We start from the raw sequence: 22,016 nt of genomic DNA, 5'->3' as shown, positions 1-22,016 counted from the left end.
TTACCTCGTCTTCGTTTTTAATTACAGGGTAACACAGTAAAGTCCAGCACAGAGGTGGGGAAGGAGGGGGTGTGCAGAAGGAACCAAGAGCACAGAACCAGCATTTCACAGGCGCACCGAGCCGGGCGGCAGCGGCTAGTGCTTGGCAGAGTCTCGCGGGTAGAACTCGCTCAGCGTGCTCTGCGGGATCCTCTTCAGCATCTCTTTGGGGAAGATTCGGAGCAGCTGCCAGCCGATGTCCAGGGTCTCGTAGACAGTGCGGTTTTCGTAAGGACCTTACAAAAGATTGAGACTGGATCAATGAAGGCCACCTCCCTCCAGTTTATCAGTGTTGCTCAAAGCTTGCCCTGCATGGGACTAGCACTGTGAGCACAAAGCACGAACGAGAAGGGACACGGAGCTGTTATGTCTCCCGGGGCTGGACGCGACTGAACGTGGAAATCAGGGCAGACAGTGAGAGAGACAGAGGGGCAGTGGGAGCGTGTGGAGCTCTTCTGACAACCGGGAGGCTCTCAACACATTCCACTGAGCAATGCAAATGAGACCCAGGCGGAGCTCTGTCCCAGCGCTCCCGGGAACAGAGGACGCCCTGCAGGGGGCCAGGCGGACGCCTGAGGCCCTAAACGCCCATCAAGCACCTGAATAGGTCGGAGGCTTTCAAAGGTGTCACTGTTATTATTTTTAATAGTAGAATCATCCTTATCCTGCAAATAATTCTCGTTTTTTAACTGAGAAATCAGAGTGGCTGAAGTCTTCAGTTCTTTTCTTTTCTCTACCAGAGTAATGTTTATCTTTTGAAGGTATTCGGTTCTGCAAAAAAGTTTTTTAAAAAATCCACGAATCATATATTTTGGGGATTTTAATGTTAATTTCAAAATGTCCTACATAATTAAAAAGTGCACAAATCCTAAGAGTGCAGCTTGATGCATTATTCCACAATAAATACATCTTCTCTAAGTACCACGGAGGTAAAAAAATATTTTATCAGCCCTAGATGGGGTGGCAGGACAGAGAGCGATCAGAGCAGCCTGGAAGTGTGGCATACGCGATGTAATAAAAACCATGATAAACTTCTTCAAGGAGCGACAATCGGTGAAATTAACACTAAATTACTCGGCAATGGAACAGAGAGCCAGGGCGGCTGGGGAAAGGCCAGCAGCTTCCTCATCGCCCAGGAACTTGCGACCTCCCCCCCGACCCCCCAGAGCTACTGAGCCAGAACCTGCATTTCAGCGAGATCCCCAGGTGATTGAAAAGCGCACTGAATTCTGAGCATCCCTGGCCCGAGCGAATGGTGATGGGAACGAAAACAGGACAGGGTAAGACGTTTTAAAGGAGAACAATGCGAAGCGGCAAACATATGATGGCCGGAGAGCACGGGAGGAAGGTTAGGAATCACGCCCAGTTCCCGCGGGCAGGCGACCCAGGATCACGGCCAGGCCAGAGGGGGACAGGCATGGAGAGGGGACTGCTCAGCAGCTGGTCAGCCCGGGAAGCCCTTCGGTGCGCACCGCTGAGCCTCAGGGGTGGTGGCAGATACAAAGGTGGAGGTGTGGGAGGAGAGCTTCAGAACGAGGATGAAGGCTCACAGGCAGCAAGTCAGTCAACAGCAGGGGGAAAGGCAAAGCCAGGGACGGGAAAGGCCCAGAAGGAACAGGCAGCTCGGCCTTCAGGAACAGGAGCAGCTAAGCAGCAGGAAGAAAGCAACACAGAGGACGAGAAGAGCCCCAGCCCCCAGGCTGGAGGGCGTCGCTGTGGGCTGGCTGAGGGGAGGCAGAGGGGGGATGGAGGCAGCAGAGCAGGAGGCCGCTCGTAAGGAAGGGAAAGAACAAGACAAGAGCTGAACAACCGCACGGTGGAGCTGAAGGCAGAGGGAAGCACCCAGAGGGCTAAGCACAAAGACACACAGGAGGCTGGAAGAACCTCTGCTCCCATCAGAAGGAAACCCGCGCAGAGAGCAAGCCTCGGGCCAGGAAGGAGGCCCACGCGGCGCACACCCCCATGGCGCTGCCCGTGCTCACGGGGCCGGGCGCTTACCCTGAGCGATGAAGTTCCTCTCGAACTTCTGCAGGAACTCCAGGTATAGGAGGTCGTCCGAGGTGAGGGCTTCTTCCCCGACCACGGCCTTCATGGCCTGCACGTCCTTGCCGATGGCGTAGCACGCGTACTGGGGAGAGGAGAGGCCTCCGTGAGCAATATTCTTTATTAAAATTCCACTTTGACGGGAGAGAGACAAGCAGTGTAAGACAGCAGGGAGAATGAGCCAAGGAAGCACTGAGGGCTTGAAACACCAGCCCTGAGAGAACCTACGTACCAGCTGGTTCGACACATCAGCGTGATCCTTCCTGGTCATGCCTTCGCCAATCGCAGACTTCATTAACCGCGACAACGAGGGCAGCACGTTGATGGGCGGGTAGATCTTGGGTAGAACGGGAAGGGGGAGATACTACAGTCAAGTACAAAACCCAGTCCTTCCTGGTAATAAAGGAGAATTCTGAAACTCATGAACTTTGCTCAGAATGCGTAAAACCGCCACACGTGTTTCCTACGTAAGTGTGAGTGTCTCCCTGGTAAGACGAGGACGCTTAGGAAATATTTTATGGCTTAAGATTTCGAGAATCAAATCCAAAAAGCAAAATCTACAAAACAGTACCAGATTAAATTAAAAAACTGAATTTTCAGTATCTGCCTACACTATCAAATCTAAATGGTCTTCTAAACTCTGAATCATAAAATCACACACAAAAAATTCACAATTCCACCTAAAAGCTGGTATTAGAAGCTGGCATCTATGGTGGAACCAATCAAAAATCTGGTTTTGATTATTCAGCCGTAGAAAAGAATGAAATCTTGCCATTTGCAACAATAAGGATAGACCATGAGGGCACTAGGCTAACTGAAGGAAGTCAGACAGAAAAAGATAAATACTGTGTAATTTCACGTATATGGACTCTAAAAAATACAAAAAAAAGTCGAGCTCACAGATGCAGAACAGACTGGTGGTTGCGTAAGGCAGGGGATGAGGGGTGGCAAGATGGGTGAGGGGCTCAAGGTACAAACTTCCAGTTATAAACGAGTAAGTCATGGGGATGCAGTGTTCAGCTCGGTGACTAACACTCCATGTTTGAAGGTGGCTGGAAGAGGAGACCTTCAAAGTTCTCACCACAAGAAAGAAAAATGCTCTGTAACTCTGGGGAGATGAACAGGAGCTGCACTGACTGTGGCGACCATTTTGCAACAGATACAAACACACCTCCAACTAATGTATGTTATGCCAGTTACACCTCAATTAAAAAAAATTTTAAAGTAAAAAGAATGTTTTTATATTAACAAGACTGGTAGATTACACCACCGTGGAGCAGAAGACCCCTCAAAAGTTCTCAGACAAGTGGCCCTATTTTAGGGCATAATAAGGAAAGTGGTAATTTAATTCCTGGTCCTGCCACCCTCACCCACACTAGGATTTTAGTATTACATAAGTGACACTTTTACAGACATATTAGAAACGATTCAAGTTGATATTTTCTACAGAAAACAATTCCTAAGAGCAAAGTCAAAATCACTAAAAAGTAACTGAAAGACAGATCTGTAGGCTTGCAGTGTTGCTCAGACGTCAAATACCTGTCTGTTGTGCAGCTGTCTGTCCACGTAGATCTGCCCCTCTGTGATGTATCCAGTCAGGTCAGGGATGGGGTGAGTGATATCTACCAGGGGGAGACAGCCCACATCAGTTACAGTGTCCGTCTCACACGAACAAACCCACAGGCGCCACTGCATTACTTAAAACAGTGCTAGATAAAAAAATAATTTTCTGTGATGATGGAAAAGTTCTTTATCTATGTTCTCCAACATGGTAGCCACCAGTCAAATGTGGCTATTAAATACATGAAGTGTGGCTAATGTGACTGAAAACCTTTATGTCAAACTTTATTTAATTTCAATAAACTTTAGAGCTTAAACAGCCAAGTGTGGCTGGAGGTTACGGCGCTGGACAGTCTACCCGGCTGCAGCAGTCAGACGTGCTGACGGAAGTTACACCAGCTGCACTCATAAAAAGCACTGCTTCTCCCAGGTGTGTGATCTCTCCCTAAATATGACTCAATTCCATTTTAAACATAAAGTTCCCCTGCAGAGATTTGCCAGTTTGACGTATACTGGGCGCGATCTCAGATGGACACACACATTTTAATATGGAAAATACAGAAGCTGGGCCAACCAGTAAACCGACACTACACAGGCAGCATCTCCCAGTCTGTGAAGTTACATGAAGTGACTGTGCAGCTGATTCCTCGGCACAAACCACCGTCACGTCAGAGGCAGTGTTCAGACCGCCTGGGTTCTGAAGCTGCCACATCTAACTGTGACAGATCACTTCGCCTCACATGGGAGCATCCACCCCAAAGTCCCTGTGAAGATCAAGTGAGTCAGTACTGTTTCTGAAAATATTTTGTAAAAGAGCTTTTAAAAAACTAACGAATTCACCTACAAAGCAGAAACAGACTCACAGACACAGTAAATAACCCTACTGGGGAGAAAGTGGGTGGGAAGGGGTAAGTCTGGGTGTTTGAGATTTGCAAATGTTAATCAATGTACATAAAAATAGATTAAAAACAAATTCCCTCTGTATAGCACAGGAAACTATATTCAATAACTTATAATAATCTTTAATGAAGAATATGAAAACGAGTATCTGTATGTATATGCATGACTGGGAGATTACACTGTACACCAGAATTAACACACTGTAACTTCAATAAAAACAAACAAACCGAGGTAAGGATGGAAAGACGCGCGGGCAACGGGAACGGCGAAAGCCTCACCGGGAGCCGCTGGGCATACCCGCAGGCAGGAACCACCCTGCGCGCTTTGACACACATGGTAAAATGAAATAATTTTTGCCAAGCCACTGGCGATCATTCCGCCTCTGGAGTCTTGTGGCATTCACTACCTGTGCTTTTCATCTGGCACTGAAGCTACCTTAAATTACTGGTGCACATACATAAAAAACATCTGACTAGAAGGAGTAGTAAGTAGAGCCCATCAATTATTTAAAAATTCCTTTATATCCATACCAGCGTCCTACAAACAGCAGACACTAAATACTAGCTCATAAATGAAAATTAAAAATTAAAATTATGAGAAAAATTTTCTATAAAATAGTAATGATTACAGGTAGTTTTGAAATGAAAAATTTTATGTAGGCACAAATCCCTAGGTAAGGTAAACTCAAGGAGGATAAACTCTCAAAAGAATTTCAACTTAAAAAGATAACTGGTCTTCTCTCTTAGAATCAAAGTCCTTACAAGGATTAGTTCTTCCATAATCCAAAGACCCAAGACTTACCATCGTTAGGCATGGTGAGAATAGGAATTTGAGTAATTGAGCCATTTCTGCCTTCCACTCGACCAGCACGTTCATACAGAGTGGCTAAATCTGTATACATGTAACCTGGGAAACCGCGTCGACCGGGAACCTCCTCCCTGGCGGCTGAAACCTGGCAGTAAACCAAGGAGGATTGCGTCACATGCCATAGAACGAGAATTCAAGCTTGCTTAGGACACATCTGTGCCAAATTACAAGCTTGGAAATGTCATCTTGTTCATTTCAAATACCGTCTCTGAGAGACGATTTAGAAAAATCTAGCAACACAAATTCAGATTATCCTGTAACAAAAATGTTGACAACTGGGGACCAGAAGTTTTCTCGCTAAAATCATACTGCCACAACATAAATCTTCAAACAGCCTGCTGGAAGAAAATCTGCTTGCAATTTATAAATCAAAGCTAGTCCATTTTAAAACTAAGAGAAAACACTTAGTTGACAAGATTCATTTCACACTACGGATCTAGCCAGGTTTACATAAACTAACCCTGAAAAGATCAAAAGGGAAGGAAATATGCCAGAAAGTGTTTGATGCACTTTACATACGTTATTTCATTTAATCTTCACAACGACCCTAAGAGGAAGTTACGTTACTAACCCCAGTTCCCAGTTGGAATCAAGGGCCAAATAAAGCTTCCTTAGATCACTGCACAAAATAACAATGGTAATAAATGATCTCTTAGAGACGTGCACACTAGGATACAGACACACATACTAATCCACAACCACCAAGAACCCTAATGCATGAAGCCCGACTCTGCACCTCCAAGAGCGCGCTTCCGCAGTGCGACAGAAAGCGTGGTCTGCAGACCAGCTTTTATCAGTGTGTAAGGAGACAACGCAGAAAGCAAGATAAACATATCAAAACTTCAGTGGCAATCTGATAGAATAAATATGTCTGATGAATCTAGCAATAATAATAATAATAAAAGGAGGCTTATAAATTGTGTATCTCTTTAAAATTTTCACTTTTCTAACACTTATTTTTACTGCATTTTGGAAAAGGAACTGTGATGGATGGGGGCAGTGAAAAAGCACTGTAGCAGAGTGAGATACAGTGATGGATCTTAGGGAGCTTTTAGAAGCCAGATATTTATACAGCATGTTTTTTCAGAAGTTTTTCTCCCTTTTTTTACACACCTAAAAGAGCAACTCACTCAAAATTTCAGTAACTTGCATGAGAAAAACACCCCATACTCCCAGATGGGAACTGCTAGAATCTTCATGCTGTTTCTAAAAAAAACACTGAATTTTCTGAAGGAAAAAAAGTTCTGGAGAGGGTTCTGCCAGAGTACAGTCTTTATGTAAATAAATAAAGATTTACATCATTAAAAATGAAATTCTTGGAAAGGGCTAAAAATTGACAGTCTGCACAGAGAGAGGACTTCCTGGGAGAGTAACTGACGTAACAGCTTGCATCCTTCACTCTTAGAATCAAGTCGTAACCAGTGGAGACAGTGACAGTACGGTAAGTACGCTAATGGTTTAAATCTCATCCTCTAGTCATTTCAACTGGGTTGACAGAAATTGTATTTTCTTTTCTGATTAATTAAGGTATTCTACTAATATAAGAGCAATGAATTTAAAAAAAAACCATGATTTAAAAAAGTGAAAACTTGCAAAGGGACAAGATAACCCTGAAAATTAATTCATTTTAACTGAGAAAAAAATTACCTCTCGAAGTGCTTCAGCGTAAGAACTCATGTCTGTTAGGATAACCAATACATGTTTCTCACATTGATAGGCCAGGAACTCGGCCGTGGTTAGAGCCAAGCGGGGAGTGATAATTCGCTCAATACTGAAATGAAACATCAAGTCCTCTGTCACTCAAACAAAAAGGCCAAAAACAAAAGAGAATGATTCTGGAAATAACAGGACAGTCTCACAGCCTCCCTTTTAAAGTTTTACATAAACTGAGAAGGGCTGGGCAATGATTACTTTACAAGTTTTTAAGTAAGGCAGAGTTATCTTATGTATTTACACAGTAAGAATTACTTGTTGTTATAGTTAAATTGATTATCTTATAAATGCCCCATAATTTCTCAGAACTATATAGTTTCAAAACTGAGACGGAGAGAGGAGGAGAAAGGGAGGAAAGAAACAGGCATCAGGTTTTGCAGGCAAAAGACCACTTACTGAGCATGGACTGGGAGCTGGGTAATTTACACTATTACCTCATTTAATATGTACAATAACCCTGCGAGACAAGTATTATTTACTGCACTTTATGAAAGAAGAAACTAAGCTTCAGAGCCTAAGTGACTTGCCCAAAACCAAGTAACTTGCAGGAAGCAGGGCTGGCATCTAAACTCGGTTACCTCCTTCCCAGGCCCACGCTGCTTCCACCGCAACGCTGTCACTACGCCTAGTCTGAGGTGCCGTTCGTGACCAGAAGCCCGCGTGCACCGAGAGAAACAGCTCTATTTGTTTACTTACGTTGGGTCATTAGCCAAATTCAAAAAGAGGCAGACATTGTCCATTGAGCCATTTTCTTCAAAGTCGGATTTGAAGAAGCGGGCAGTTTCCATGTTTACCTAAAAGGCAATGACTTCGTCAGTCCTGGGAAAAGAAAAACTCTCAATATTTACTTCTGATGCAGGCCGAGCTTTAGATTTGCACTGTTCCTTCTTCTACGGTTTCCAGTACCCAAAAAATGTTTGCAAAAGCCAACAGAGTAAACTGCCTGCTTTGGGCGCAAAGAGAATGACTCTTACATTCCAGTCAAATGCTGAATATTCATCCCTGGTTTGCCCGAAGAACCAAGCTGCATCTTCTCTACACAGAGGTAAATTCAATGACATGTATGTGTACTTTTCTACACTGTTCTAATAACACAGGTGATTTCACAGTTCATACTGAAACAGAAAACGTTTTACTTACACCCATAGCAGCAAATACAATCGCAAAATTTTCCTCACTGTAGTCCACTACATCTTTAGATTTTTTTACCAAACCAGCCTGGCGACAGATTTGAGCTGCAATCTGATGAGGAATACAGAAGAAATTAGTTGAAATCTCAACTAACATTTCCACAACAAAATACCTTTTACCCTAAACTTTTGGTAACTGTAATCATAAATGAAATGGGATATCTTAAAGGGCTTTACCCAACAAAACCTCTTTGTTATTTTCGCAAAGATTCATAAAAGTAAGCAAGAAGCCAGATATGCGAGGATAAAAATTCAATGTAATTGGAATATATGAACAATAACATTGGGTATTTACTTTGAAAACCCTTTATTTGGTTTCTCATTAACAGCGAAGCATTTGGAAATTCTGCCTTCTTACATTTCATACCAAACAGACCCTAGTCCTCACCTCATTGTGCGGTAAGCCAGCAGCAGAGAAGATAGGAATTTTCTGCCCCCGAGCAATACTGTTCATGCCATCTATGGCCGAAATGCCGGTCTGAATCATCTCCTCTGGGTAGATCCGACACTGAGGGTTGATTGGCTGGCCTAATGCATTTCCAAAAGGGAAAATTTTAATATCTCTGTACATTAAGACTACAACCATATAAAGCATTTCTTTCTACTCTTAAAAAACCAGTTATTTTTGAAATCTGAAACTATTTTCTTCCATTAATTTTTTATAGTAGTAAAGTGAAATGTAAGGTATAGCAAGTAAGAATGAAATCCTAATTTCAAAGCCATCATGGCTTTACTATTTACCTTTCAGGTACAAACTAGTGATATCTTACAATATCTTAAGGTATTTTACATAAAATTTTAAGATGATCTCTAGGTAAAAATAAATGTATTAAATAACAAACAAATTATTAATGAACAAATTAATTAAGTGCTTTAATTATGGAGTATGCTGTCATCTACTTGAAGTATCACAAAAATCGCCCTTCATCTGGCAAAGGTGTAAGACAGACAGATGCTGCGTGACCCAAACACCAAAATCCATTTTCTTGCCCCTACCCATGATGTCAAGGAAGTCCTCAGCCAGCACAACAGGACCTCTGTCGATAGGTTTTCCTGATCCATTGAATACTCGGCCTGTCAAACAGCAACACCACAGAGTGGACAATGACTCAAATATTTCTAGTTTTTAAAAGACTTCATGGAAATACGTCAAAAAAGAAACAGATCTCTGCGCATAGTGAGTAATAACATCCGTTTACCAAGCATGTCCTCAGACACTGGTGTTCGGAGAATATCCCCAGTAAACTCACAGGACGTCTTCTTGGCGTCTATGCCTGAGGTCCCTTCAAATACCTGCCAAGAAAGTACAGTGAGCAGAAGGGTGCGAGAAACTTAGATCATAAGCACTTGAAGTTTATTTGTCTGTTAAACAGCCCTTACAAAGTAAAATACACAAATGTATACCATTTCTAACCAACACGAATGAAAGTGGTGAATGAGGAACCAAGTTCAGCCTCTTAACCAGAGCCAGGCTGCAGGCCAAATCCATCACGCATGCTAAGATCATTTTTTACATTTTCAAAGAGTTCTTTAAAAAAAAAAAAAAGAAAGAAGGAAAATAAAGCATAAGAACACATATCAGAGACCTTAGGTAACCCTACGAAGCCTAAACAATTTACTATCTGGCCCATTACAGAAATTTTGCTGAATTTTTTGAAAAAACTGGCATTTGCAATAATCAGTAACATTAAAAACTAGGAATTCTCAGAGACAATTTAAAGAAACAAACTCAGATCTTGTTTTGGTTTCATCCCATAACCTGTGAACTCTGCTTTTCATCTTGCTCCTTCAATGATATTGTCTGTTTCATTTTATCCATTAAAAAGAAAAAAGCCATTTTACCAGTGGAGCTATTGGGCTAGAATGGATATAGGTGGCTGACATTTGGCAAGAAAACATGCAAAAATAATTTTCTTCCCTTCGGCCAGTAATCAATCTCTAAAGACACAGGGGGTCCCTGGCGCATGATGGTGTGAAACTAAACCGTACTTGGAATTTTGAATGCCGACCGTTCCCTGGGCTAGCGCCACGCGGTGCGACACTCTCTGTGATGCTGGCGGCAGCAGGGCCGCAGCTCCCAGTCAGCCACGACACCACGGGCGGGAACAACGACACACCTACAACCATTCTGTGCCCAGACCACCGCTCTGTTTCTCACTGCAGTGCAGCGCAGTATACAGCACAGTAAGTCACATGAGAGATTCAACACTTTACTATAAAACAGGCCCTGGGTTAGATGATTTCGCACCACTGTATGCTAGCGTAATTGTTCTGAGCACCTTCAGTGGAAGCCAAGCTGTAACGTTCGGCAGGTTCAGTCTGCTAGATGCACTTTCAACCTATGATGGATTAAGTACAACATGACCCCACCCATAGGGCGAGAAAGATCTGTGTATAGTTAGTTACGTGATAGTGACTAGAAAAAACTATCGGTGCTTCTTCCGTGGTTTTGTGATCAGAAAGCAGTTCAGCTGCCCAGGCTCTGAAAGCGGTGCTTACCTGAACCACTGCTCTGGAGCCACTAACTTCCAGAACCTGCCCGCTTCTCTTTGTGCCGTCAGGCAGTGTCAACTGCACAATCTCAGAGTATCTGGGAAACTGAACAGGAAGAAGGGAAGGCTGTTAACCCACATCCTAAAAGCGCATCACAATACGCCGTCCGCTCTACCTGCATCGCAGCACCACGCCTGTGCAGTCCCTCCTCCCCCAGTCCCTCCTCCCCCCACCCCCAGCACACAGGCACATGCCAAGGGTTCAGACTGTCCTCGGGTAGGTTAGGTCCTTGGAACACTCATCGCTGGCACATGCACTGGCAAACACAGCACAAGGTACATACAGAGGGAAGGCTCTTAAGTCAGTGAAAACCCAGCAGTTTAATTTTCTCCCTCTGTGTATATGTTCTTAAGTTTTGAGGCTATAGAAAGATACAAAACTGACAAGAAACCAAGTTCCCACTACTCAGAAATGATGTCTGCTTCTGGGCTGTGTAATCACCTCGGGAGGACAGGAATAAAAGGCAACTAAATAGTAAAAAATTGCTGTTGTAATAAATAATGCTAACATTCCCATCTCAATCTAATTCTTCTAACAGATATGTATTCCTCTAACCTGTTTTTAATATTTTAAATGGCATGTTTCCAAAAATACATTGTAGTGTTTTATTTACCTAAATAGCAACATACAGACGTACCATCCTACACCTTGGTTTTCTTCCCCCGACCTGACCTCATGTTCTGGATCTGTCATGGTGATATTTACCTTCCTTTATTAATACAGTCTTTTGAAAGATGCATCACTGTTTCATGTGATGTGAAGGAAAACGTCTGTCAACGCATCTGTGATGCAACACTGACTCTACGACACTTGATTTTGGAAACGCTAATGTGAATAAATGGGTGTTTTAGGAGTAATGTTGGCATAGACATAGCTAAAATAAAATCAAGTAACGCTACGTTTTACTTAGGTGTTCTTCCACCACTGGTGTTCAAGGCTGTTCCAGATTCACACTGTTGCGAACAAGCTGCAGTGAACATTCTCACGGGTGGCTCCTCACACAGGTGGACCCCAGCTTCCCTGAGGTACCTGGTCACCTAGTGGTGGGCTCTAGGGTGTGCCCGTTCTCTGCGAAATTACTGTGCAAAGGAACTGTCACTTTACAGTCTCCCTAATAGTACAGAAAAGCCTCATTTCCCTACATCTTTGCCAACCTTATATTATTAAACTTTAACTTTTGCCATTTTGATACAGTAAAAAATAGTATCTTTCAATCTGCATTTTCCTATGTTTCCTCACAATTAGACTTTATTTCCTATAATTGGCTTATTAATATTTTTTCCCTCACTTTTCAACTGGGTCTGCTTTTTCTTATTTTTACATAAGTTTCATAGATTCTGAGTATGACTCCTTTTGAAAATTCATCTGCTACTCCATTTCTTGTCTTTTGTTTATGACATCTTATCAGAAAGAATTTTTGTAGTTTTTATTTTCCTTTATGATTTATGCCTTTTATGCCTTGTGTAGGACGACCTTCCAATCTGAAGTCATAAACATGGCCTTCTATATTGTCTTCTAGGTTTTTCACGTTTTGTTTTTTTTCACATAGGAAGACAAATGCCCCGATAATATTTACTGTGCAGCAAAAAATGTCCCCCACTGACCTGCTAATGTAGCCTTTACCATTTACCAAGTCAAATTCTCAGGTGTAAGCAGAACTGGTTTCAAGAATCTTAATTTTGCTCCACTGAAGTATCTGCTTATTACGAGACCAAATCTTTACTCTGAACTATTCTACCTCTAACTTCTTTTGTTTCCTGGGGAGAATCAACATCTTTCCTGTTCTGAGCCTCTTCATTCATGAACACGGACTCTCCTCTTACTCTGTCTTCTTTTACGTTCTTCGACAAAGTTCTACAGTTTTCTATAGAAAGTTACCAACTGTAACGACTTCCGGCATTTTACACGTCACTGATAAAGGGGTGTTATTTGTATGTAGACTGACCCTTGGACCCAGCAGCACTGCTTTACGGCACTGTATCTAACAGTTTGTCTACCAAATGGCTTGTGTTTTCCGCTTAGTTCATCACATTGCCAAGAAATGGTGAGAGCTGTGCCTTCTCCTTTTTAATCTCTTTATGCCCCAATTTCTTTTCCCCACAGCACTGGTTAGGGTCCAAGCACAAAGTCTGATAGTGGTGCTGACAGCAGGCACCCTCATCTTGTTCTGATTTAAATGGGAATGTTTCTAGTTGCTCCTTAAGTGTGCTGTTTGCTGTAGGATACGATGGGTATCCTTTAAGAGGTTTTAAAAGTTTGTTCTATTCCTTATTTCAAAGACCTTCTTTTATTTTTTTAAAGATTTTTTTCCTGTATTTATTGAGAAGAGCATAAACTTTTTCCAGTTTAATAATCTATGAATGACCTGAACTATTCTGACATTACCTAATTTCAAATCATCTTTGTATTACAGGGATAAATTCTACTTGGTCATAATTCTGTTGAGTTTCTAATGTATTTTTTGCTAATATCCAATACACGAGTACATTTTATGAAGGATTTTGGAATTGGTGCTTCTAAGTGAGAACTGCTCCCCTGTTCCTTTCCTGATACGACCCTTTGTCTGGTTTGAGAATCTCAGGTGTGCTGCCTTCACAAATTGGCGGACAGCAGTCTCCATCTCCTTCTATTCTGTATAACATTATCTGTTCCGTGATCTTATGTGTATGTTTTAAGTTAAAAACAAAAGCCAAAAACTAAAACCAAAAAAAAAAAAAAAAAAAAAAAATCACTCAATCTGGCAGTAGAAAGCCATTCTTACAACTACATAAAACTTTATTTACCAGTTTTTCCTCAGCTGGAGCTGTACTCAAAGCATTCAATAAAACTTTTTCCAGCTTTCTTAAAATTACTTCCTCCAAGATGCTTTCTTAGTCCTCCCTGTTACTGATTCTCACAGCATCCTGCGCTCACCCTGCACAGCACTTACGAATTAGACATTTATGTGTCTGTAGTGTGTATTTTGGTGTTGAGCTCAATGCTTATCATAGAAAGATGAATAATTTTAACTGTTTTTCAAATATGTATTTACCAGTATAAAAGCTTCATATTTGAAAAATATGAGCCAAAAATTGTATCTAATAAAGAGTATATAAAAAAGAAATACAGAACAAAGAAATAAACAAAGCTTCCCACAGTTTCCTTGAAAAATAAAGGTGTACACTCAGTCCTTTCACAAAACATTAACAGGCGCCTGCCTAGACCTGTGCAACTGAAGTGGTGTATGCTGAGGCTCTGAATCAAACTGCAGACTAGTATGAAGCCGTAGCCAGGGGTAAGCTGTATCCTTATGTGGAGATTAATTTGTATAGGTACCTTGTCACGCACAAAAATACCATCTCAGTGATAAAGCTGGAGACACAATGTGCTCTGCCCTTTCTTTTAAGAAACTTTATTTCCTGCTTCCAGAGGGGCCACATGCCAAATGTACTTCCATCATTACTTCTCTCAACAAACTGTTAACTGTGCACCTTTCCTCCTGACCTACCCTCAACAACCACCGGTGCAGAGCTGCTGTCCTAGAGAGCACGTTACATAAACTACTTCCTCTGAAGATAGTCTGATCACAGAGCTCGGGCAGGCGGCTTCACCCAGGGAATTCAATTACAGAGTGTGTTCTATGCCTCCTTCTCTAAGATAACGCGAATGGCATTTATAATTCTTACATACAGGTGTGGCTAAAAAAGCAGCATGTAACTAAAGAGCTTCAACAAACTGAGTAAGTAAAAACGATTCTTTGCTTTATGGTTTTAGTCACTGTTGAGATAACCTGTTGCTTATTCATGACTTGAGTATCAGTATCAGGCCCTCACAGATAAAAGGAGCATTGCTTACTCACTTAAAGACCATGAAATTTAATAGAGAAGGTAAAACAAAGCTACAGCCAACAGTTGTAACTCAAGGCAGCCTCTGACAGGGGCCACACACCACAGGAATTTTATAAATTCCTACAAGTCATTAAGCACATTCATAAATATTATTGTTGTTTTCCTAATAAACCTATGAGGAAGGATTAAAAAACAAACAAATTTTACATTTAATTTTGCAGGTGAGGGACTCAAGGCTAAAACAGAATCCGCAGCAGATCCAGTACTGGAATCCAATCTTCTAGCCTTTAAAATTCTCGTCTCCTATACAGTACTGACACTGGGACCAAGAAACGGCTTAAAAATCGTCACAAACAACTTAGAGTGTACTGAACGGTACTTAATACCATGCTTTTAAAACTTCACAAATGCTTAGACAGCAACGGTCGTGGTATTACCTTAACGTGGTCTAAGATTACAAGCGGGCCGTTGACTCCTGACACTGTCCTGTACGCTGGAAAGGAACACAGGAGAGTCAGCTCCAGTCACACAGAAGCACGGCCTCAGTCGTCTTGGGGTCGCAACAAGCCCCCTCTCCGCTTCGCCACGCCTGTTATTGTATGGAGCACTCAAACAGTTACGGATTTTCCACTGAATTTATAAAATACGCCTGTGTCTGTACAACTTTTCATCATCCCCCTTTATCCAACCCAAAATATTTTGGATCTTCACTATAAATCACATTGTTTCAAGGACCCAGGATACAAAAGCAAAGGCACAGGGGGAGAGCTCCCACAGGAGCGCACAGTTAACAGGGAGCAGGGGGAGTAAGGGCTCTAACAGGTGTGCAGAGTCTGGGAGCACCAGGAGAACCTGCGGCAGCTCTGACTGCGAAAAGAAAAGGCTTTCTAGAAAACGGAGCACTTCGCAAAGCAGACAGGAGGGGAAAGGAACCCTTTCAGGAGTGACAAAACTCACAGAGGAAACCTGGAGAATGCAGTCTGATAAGACAAAAAGCCCTGAGTAAACTGGTGTATGGCATCGCTTACATGTGGACTCTAAGGAAAGAACCAGAAGACACAAAAGAACGTATTTACAAAACAGAAACAGATCACAGACGTAGAAAACAAACTTACCGGGGGGGGGGGGGGGGGTGGGAAGGGATACATCGGGAGTTCAAGATTTGCAGATACTACTACATATAAAATAGATAAACAAGTTTCTACTGCAGAGCAGAGGGAACTATAATCAATATCTTGTAGTAATCTATGGTGAAAAATACGAAAAGAAATATGTGTATATGGATGACTGAAACATTATGCTGTACACCAGCAATGGACACAATGCTGTAAACTGACTATACTTCATTAAAAAATAAACAAAAATTTTAAAAGATAAGCATCCTTTTTAAAAGTCAGATGTAACTGTCAGCATGAAGACTTAATCTTCTACTGCAAACTACACCCTAGCAACAAACTGCCCAAATCCCTCGTTTGAGAAAGGAGGTAGCTATCCTTGAACCGTATCACACCTGCATACATGCCAAGTGGGATCAGTGGTTATAGGGTATAAATCTGAACACTCAGGAAAGCAATTCTAACAATGTCAGAATTAGTTAAATTTCATAATCAGAAAAGCTGGGAAAAAATGAAATAAATGCTTACAAAGGCCTAAAATAATTTATAAGAAGCTGTCAACCAATTGGGAATTTTTCACTTGCTTGATTTCTTATGAGGCCCTGGACAGAAATTTCTGGCATGAACACAGACTCCCAAGAATGAAGGAACCATTTAATAACCAGTCTGTCCACTTAAAAGGGCTCAGCATTTGAAAACACAATTCCTTTAGCCAGGAAGCACGTGCCCTGGTAGAAAAACGGGACACACAGAGCAGGCAAGCACTATCAGGGGCCCTCGTCTTTCATATTCAGGCTGTTTAAATCCTGACACCAAATATTTGCTTGAATGCATTTGTAGTTGTAACGATCTCAACAGAAGACCCTAAATGACTCTTTTTTTTTCAACCTTAGATAAAAGGCAAGTCACAAATTCAAAAAGTTAAATTACTTACAGGGACGGTAACGTAGAAGAATTAATCATCCCTCAGGATTATCTGAAAGACCCTAGGTGTCATATTTTCTGCTACTTTTATGATAATCCTCCCCACTGTTTTAAAATAATCTAATACTCTTAAAAATAATTCCTACCCCCAAACAATTTTTTATTGTTTTTATTTTAAAAGAATTTAAACACTATTTTTCAATGACTTCATAAAACTGCTACGAGGATATGCAAAGTGAGCTACGTTAGAAACACGTTTTCTTAGAACCCAGTTTTTAAAACGATAGAAACACAGACCTTTTCAGAATCTTTACCTAAACAGTTGGAAATGGGAGGAGGGAGTGGGCCACTGGGAGTGGGAGAATCTAGTTTTGTTTACAGACAACTCCGTTTTGAATAAAATGTAGCATCAGTAAAATGCTTCAGGTTCTGAAATTCTCTTTACTTTCTGAACAAGATTTGCATCTCCTTTGAACTTCTCACCTCCATGACAACGATGCTTCGGAATCTCATGTTTAAATTCAAGCTCATTCAGAATTATGAAGTTTTGCCAGTCATGAGGCAAACGCATGACCAGGAAACAGAAACACTAGTCACTGCTTTTCTTGGAAGCAGTGAATCAAGCAGACTTCTAACTATGGAAGATAAGATCCTACTTCATCAAAAGCAGTCTTGAAATCTACAACAATGCATACAGGTTTCAAAAAAAACCCAATAAGCAACCATGTGGAATTAATCGATTAACACCAATACCACCAATACATATTTAATTTTACTTGTCAAGAATCTTTAAAATCTCCCTAACAGGTCTATGAGTTAACTAACATTATTCTAAGTTTTATAAGAGAAAAATGATTCTCAGAATTTAAGTAACCTGCCAAAGGATCTGAAGTTATACAGAGTGGCTCCGGTCACTTTTCTTTAACTGTGTGCTGCAGCTCAAATTCTAAACCTGAACTGTCATTTTTTGTGTTCTGGGACACAATCTTTCTCCAATGGAGGGCAGTCACCAGAAGAGTTAAAGCAGAGAAGCAAGAATCTAATGGAGATGCTTCAGCAGTTCTCTCTCCTGGAAAGCATGAAAAGCATGAGATCACTTCAGATACAAATCACAGGTTAAGCAACATGCTTGGTTTAAATTAAACTGGGCTACAAGTAAGTGTTATAATCCAGACTAAACAAAAGGTACGACCAAACTGAAGTGCTTTACGCTTTACAGAGCATCTTCAGATAGGCTACCTCACTGCAGCTTCACAAAACACTGGCAGGTAGGCAAGGCTGATGCACCCACTCCAGCTGTTTCTTCCTCCCCTCAACTACGATTCTAAGGCTGGCTCTCTATGGCCGGTGGTCTCCAGTATAATTAAAAAATATGGAGATGACACAGTTCCTAAGCAACAAGTAGCAGAAGACACTTTATACACAAACTATAGCTCTTTCCCACAATAACAAAAGTATTTGGGGGCAGGGGAGGGCAACATGCAGATAAAATAATACCAAACACCACCTTTTATCTCTCAATAGTATCTACCCAGCTTTCCTCACCATTACTATTAACAGCCCAAAGCAGAGACACCAGTTTAGGTTACAGCTGCCAAAGACATCAAGCTGCTCTTCAAAGAATCAAAACCTATTCCCCAGTTACATAAATATTTACCAGTTCACCAATTATATAAATATATCTATGTTTAGAAATAGTAACAACCACTTTTGTCTTGAAAATTCCAAATGAGCAGGAACTTGGGTCTGAGGGGCGATCAGAACTCCGCCAACACGAAGGCATGTTTACACTGCACACGGAGCACATTTTACAACCAAGAAGGCCCACCTCTGATCCTGAACTATCAAGCAGGCGACAAACATTTACAGAGTAACAGGTAAAACCCCAAATCTACAGAGGTTTTAAGAAGCACATACTCTGTCAGATGGCATCTTCTTCCTCCACAAGTTGCAAGGCTGTTCAACAGGACTAACACTACTTAATGATTGTGAAATTTTCAGAGAGAAATTTGACAATCATTGCATAACGATAGTTCGGTAGCCTACACCTTATTAGCAACACAAAAACCGGAGCAATCATCTCCTATTGTGCAAGAAAAGTAGAGACCCACGCCTTGAGTGGTAGACAAGGAGGGAAAGGTTCTAGAACAAGGCAGGCCTAGACTCCTTTGACTTGTCACTAGGCTGGCCAGCTCTGCTTTAAAAGAAGCGTAAGATCAGCTGATCTAGGATCTCAAGAACAATGGAGTTTATCTAATTCAAACACTGTCACTTCCAAGAGCTCTCCGTGTATTATTTAACTTTGCACAAAGTTTAAAAGGAAATCAAGTTTTCTTTCCTTGGACTAGAAATTTAACTAACGTGCTCAAGATCATTTGAAGCCTGCGTACCTCATTTTCCATTTCTTGTTAACAGCCCCCAATTCTGAAATCAAAAAAAAACAAAAAAAAACACACACACACACACACACACAAAACCCAGGATGAATCTGTACAGTGGAACTGCCAATATTACTCCATTCCTTGGTTCAAAAAGCACACATTAAATAACAGTAACTTTTCACCTATGATGGTATCATCAGTCTTTAATGAGAAAAATTAAGAGGTTAAACGATATTTATTCAGAAGAAATTCAAACTTTTAACTAGAATCAAGAATGTGGCTTTATGCTGTAAATGAGAAATTGATATACTGTAACTGACTACATCAATTAAAAATCAATCTCTCTGCTGGGGGTAAAAAAAAAAAAGGATGTGGCAATATGGGAAAAAAGATGACATTCAAATGCAGTCAGCCGTTAGCTTAAGTACGATATCATTTGCGCTTCTTGGAATAACCCAGGCAGAGAAGGGAAACAGCCCACATACCCCAACTCCCTACTCTGGTTCCATCCACAATTAGAATCCACATACTAGACTATTAGAACCAGAGGTTTAAATTAAAGTTATACAACAATTATAAAACACAGTGCTTCCATGTGTCAACTGTACTAGGCATACAAAAAGGATTCTTGAACTCTGAAGGTTCAGTTTTAAGCTCTATGTTGCAACAGTTTTGTAGGGAAGGATCTCATCTGCAGAAGTTTTTCAGTCACCACACACAGAACGTTGAGAAATCACATTCATCTCCCTTAAGGGTTTACAACCTTGATCACAGAGCACTCTTTAAACTATGTTATTATTTCAGTCCATGCTCTCTGAATTGCGACAGAGTGAATAATTATATGGAAAAATGACTACTGCCCCTTGTAATCTTTTCCTAGACGCACCATTAATGTCCATCTGTTCTAACCAAAGAACAGCAGAGCATACAAATGCAATTCACGAGAGTATTTGTAATTGTTATAAATTTCTAACAATTTATTGTCAACATCTATAACATTACTTATTGCCAACGTCTATATAAGCATGCAACATCTGTCAATTTCTTGAAACACTTCAGCTCGCATAAACTCCCAACAGGCATTCTCTAATGCAATAATTCCCAGTACAAAAAGCACATCTCTGCAAACCACTGACTCAAGTCTTTTCCTCCTTCCTCACACTGCAGTGCTGTCACATGACCAGTGACAGCTCAGGATGGGATTAGTCAGGCAGGAGAGCTCCCAGGCTGAAACCCTTCGTCTGAAATTCTTTTTAACCAGTGAGCCACCCACAAACAGACACTCCGGCAATTAACCCGTGCAAACAGTCTCACCACCTGGGAAAACATCAAGCGCTTTCCTGACTCTTAAATAAGAGTCTGTGCCCAGGCCTCATCCCAGCTCCTAAGGAAGCGACGAAGAGGTCTGATGCTACACAACTGCACTGTTCAGTGATCAGGAACCACTGCTTTCCGAAATGCTGAGCAGTCCACCTCAGACTGGTTTACTGACGTCTTTTTACAACCACAACACTTAAACATGCCTATGCATATGTTTTGCATGTATGCAATATGATACGGGCAAAGCTGCTGGGCTTCCTCGAAACAGCCTTGCACTCAACAAAGTTAATGGCAGAGAAAGGTCCAGCAAGAATTAAGAAACCTGGACTTTCCCTGCTCTGCCAATAATTAGGTATGCATTTCTAAAGCCTGGCAAGCCCCGTCCCTCCCCAAACCTCGGGCTTCTCACTGTAAAGTGAGAGGGTTAGACTAGACGACCTGCAGGGTACTTTTCAGCTCTAGCTGTCTCTGATATCTAGGTGTCCTGCGGAGCAGCCTCTCCGCCGAAAAACATCTCCCTCTGGCTGCGGGCCTGACCTCCATCCACGCAAGGCCTGACCACGTCAGCGACGGCACTACACCGACTCCCCCCGCAGGAGCTCAAGACTTGCCCTGAGGTCCCCACTCGAGGGGTGGGGAATGGCGAGGGGCGTTCCCTCGACCCCTACAGATCCAAGAGAGGCCAGGAGAAGATGAGGCTCGGAGGGGCACCCAGCTGCCTTCCCGGAGGGCCAGGAAGCGAGCGCCTGAGCATGCTCCAACCCCGGGAAGCTGGGGAGGGCGGGGCCCCAGCCAGGAGCCCACCAACCCAGGGGAAGCCGCCCGGGGGTGCTCTCGCCCTCGGCCCACCTCTGTCACGGAAACTAAGGCACACGAGAACCTCCTACTAGAGACAGGCCTGGGGGTCGGCGCGCGGGGATGCGAGAGGAAAGCAACCCCCCACCCCGCCCCGCCGGCTCAGCAGGTGAGTGGGAGCAAGGGGCTGGGCTAAGGGCACAGACAGGGCGCGTCCTGCTCCCTGATACTCACTGAGACGAGGCTGGGAGAGGTAGTTCCGGCTAACCGCCAGCGCCTGCTCTCGAGACCCCACCCCTGGCCCGCTGGTGGGTACGGGCAGCTCAGGCGCGGCCCCGTTCACGATCCCCCGCATCGCCCGCAGCGCCATCTTGTCTCCTCCGTCCCGACTGGCCCCGCCGCCGCGCCGCGCAGGCGCAGATATAGCCGAGGCGGCCCGCGCGCCGCTCCGCCCATGCGCACTGCGGAGCCCCCGCCCCCTTGGCTGCGCCCCGCCCGCGGCCTCGTGACTTGGGCTCCGCGCGGGCGGGGCGAAACCCGCGCGGACCGGGCGGGGAGCTGACCAGCGTGCTGGGAGGAGGGCGCCGGGCCAGGGAGAGGGGCCCGGGGCTCGGAGAAAGGCAAAACTGAAGGGAGTAGGAGAAGAAGAGGGTGGGAAAGGGACGCAGACGAAGGGAGGGAGGGGGAAGAAGGCAGCTACGTACAAGAGAGAGTCAACTGATGTGCATTTTATAACGGCGTTTCATGGCATTGAATGAAGAGAGCTCAAACTCTAAAAACACACTTGAC

At 42.9% G+C, this 22,016-nt stretch overlaps 1 protein-coding gene across 1 annotated transcript; it reads right to left on the bottom strand.

Moving 5' to 3' along the window:
* Positions 1 to 21,639, bottom strand: ATP6V1B2 (ATPase H+ transporting V1 subunit B2). The gene is made up of 14 exons (XM_010996364.3): positions 21,462 to 21,639; positions 15,130 to 15,185; positions 10,812 to 10,910; positions 9,512 to 9,605; positions 9,309 to 9,386; positions 8,701 to 8,840; positions 8,263 to 8,364; positions 7,819 to 7,916; positions 7,057 to 7,180; positions 5,344 to 5,494; positions 3,622 to 3,704; positions 2,315 to 2,419; positions 2,038 to 2,167; positions 1 to 275 (listed from the first exon to the last, which is right to left on the bottom strand). Exons 1-14 carry the CDS (start codon positions 21,595 to 21,597, stop codon positions 136 to 138), a joined length of 1,536 nt encoding a protein of 511 aa, XP_010994666.1. The 5' UTR covers positions 21,598 to 21,639; the 3' UTR covers positions 1 to 135.
* Between the last annotated feature and the right edge of the window lie 377 nt (positions 21,640 to 22,016).

Source organism: Camelus dromedarius, chromosome 36 (assembly GCF_036321535.1).
Source record: "Camelus dromedarius isolate mCamDro1 chromosome 36, mCamDro1.pat, whole genome shotgun sequence".
In the NCBI taxonomy this organism is placed as follows: domain Eukaryota; kingdom Metazoa; phylum Chordata; class Mammalia; order Artiodactyla; family Camelidae; genus Camelus; species Camelus dromedarius.
This window is presented reverse-complemented; position numbering and strand designations above follow the sequence as displayed.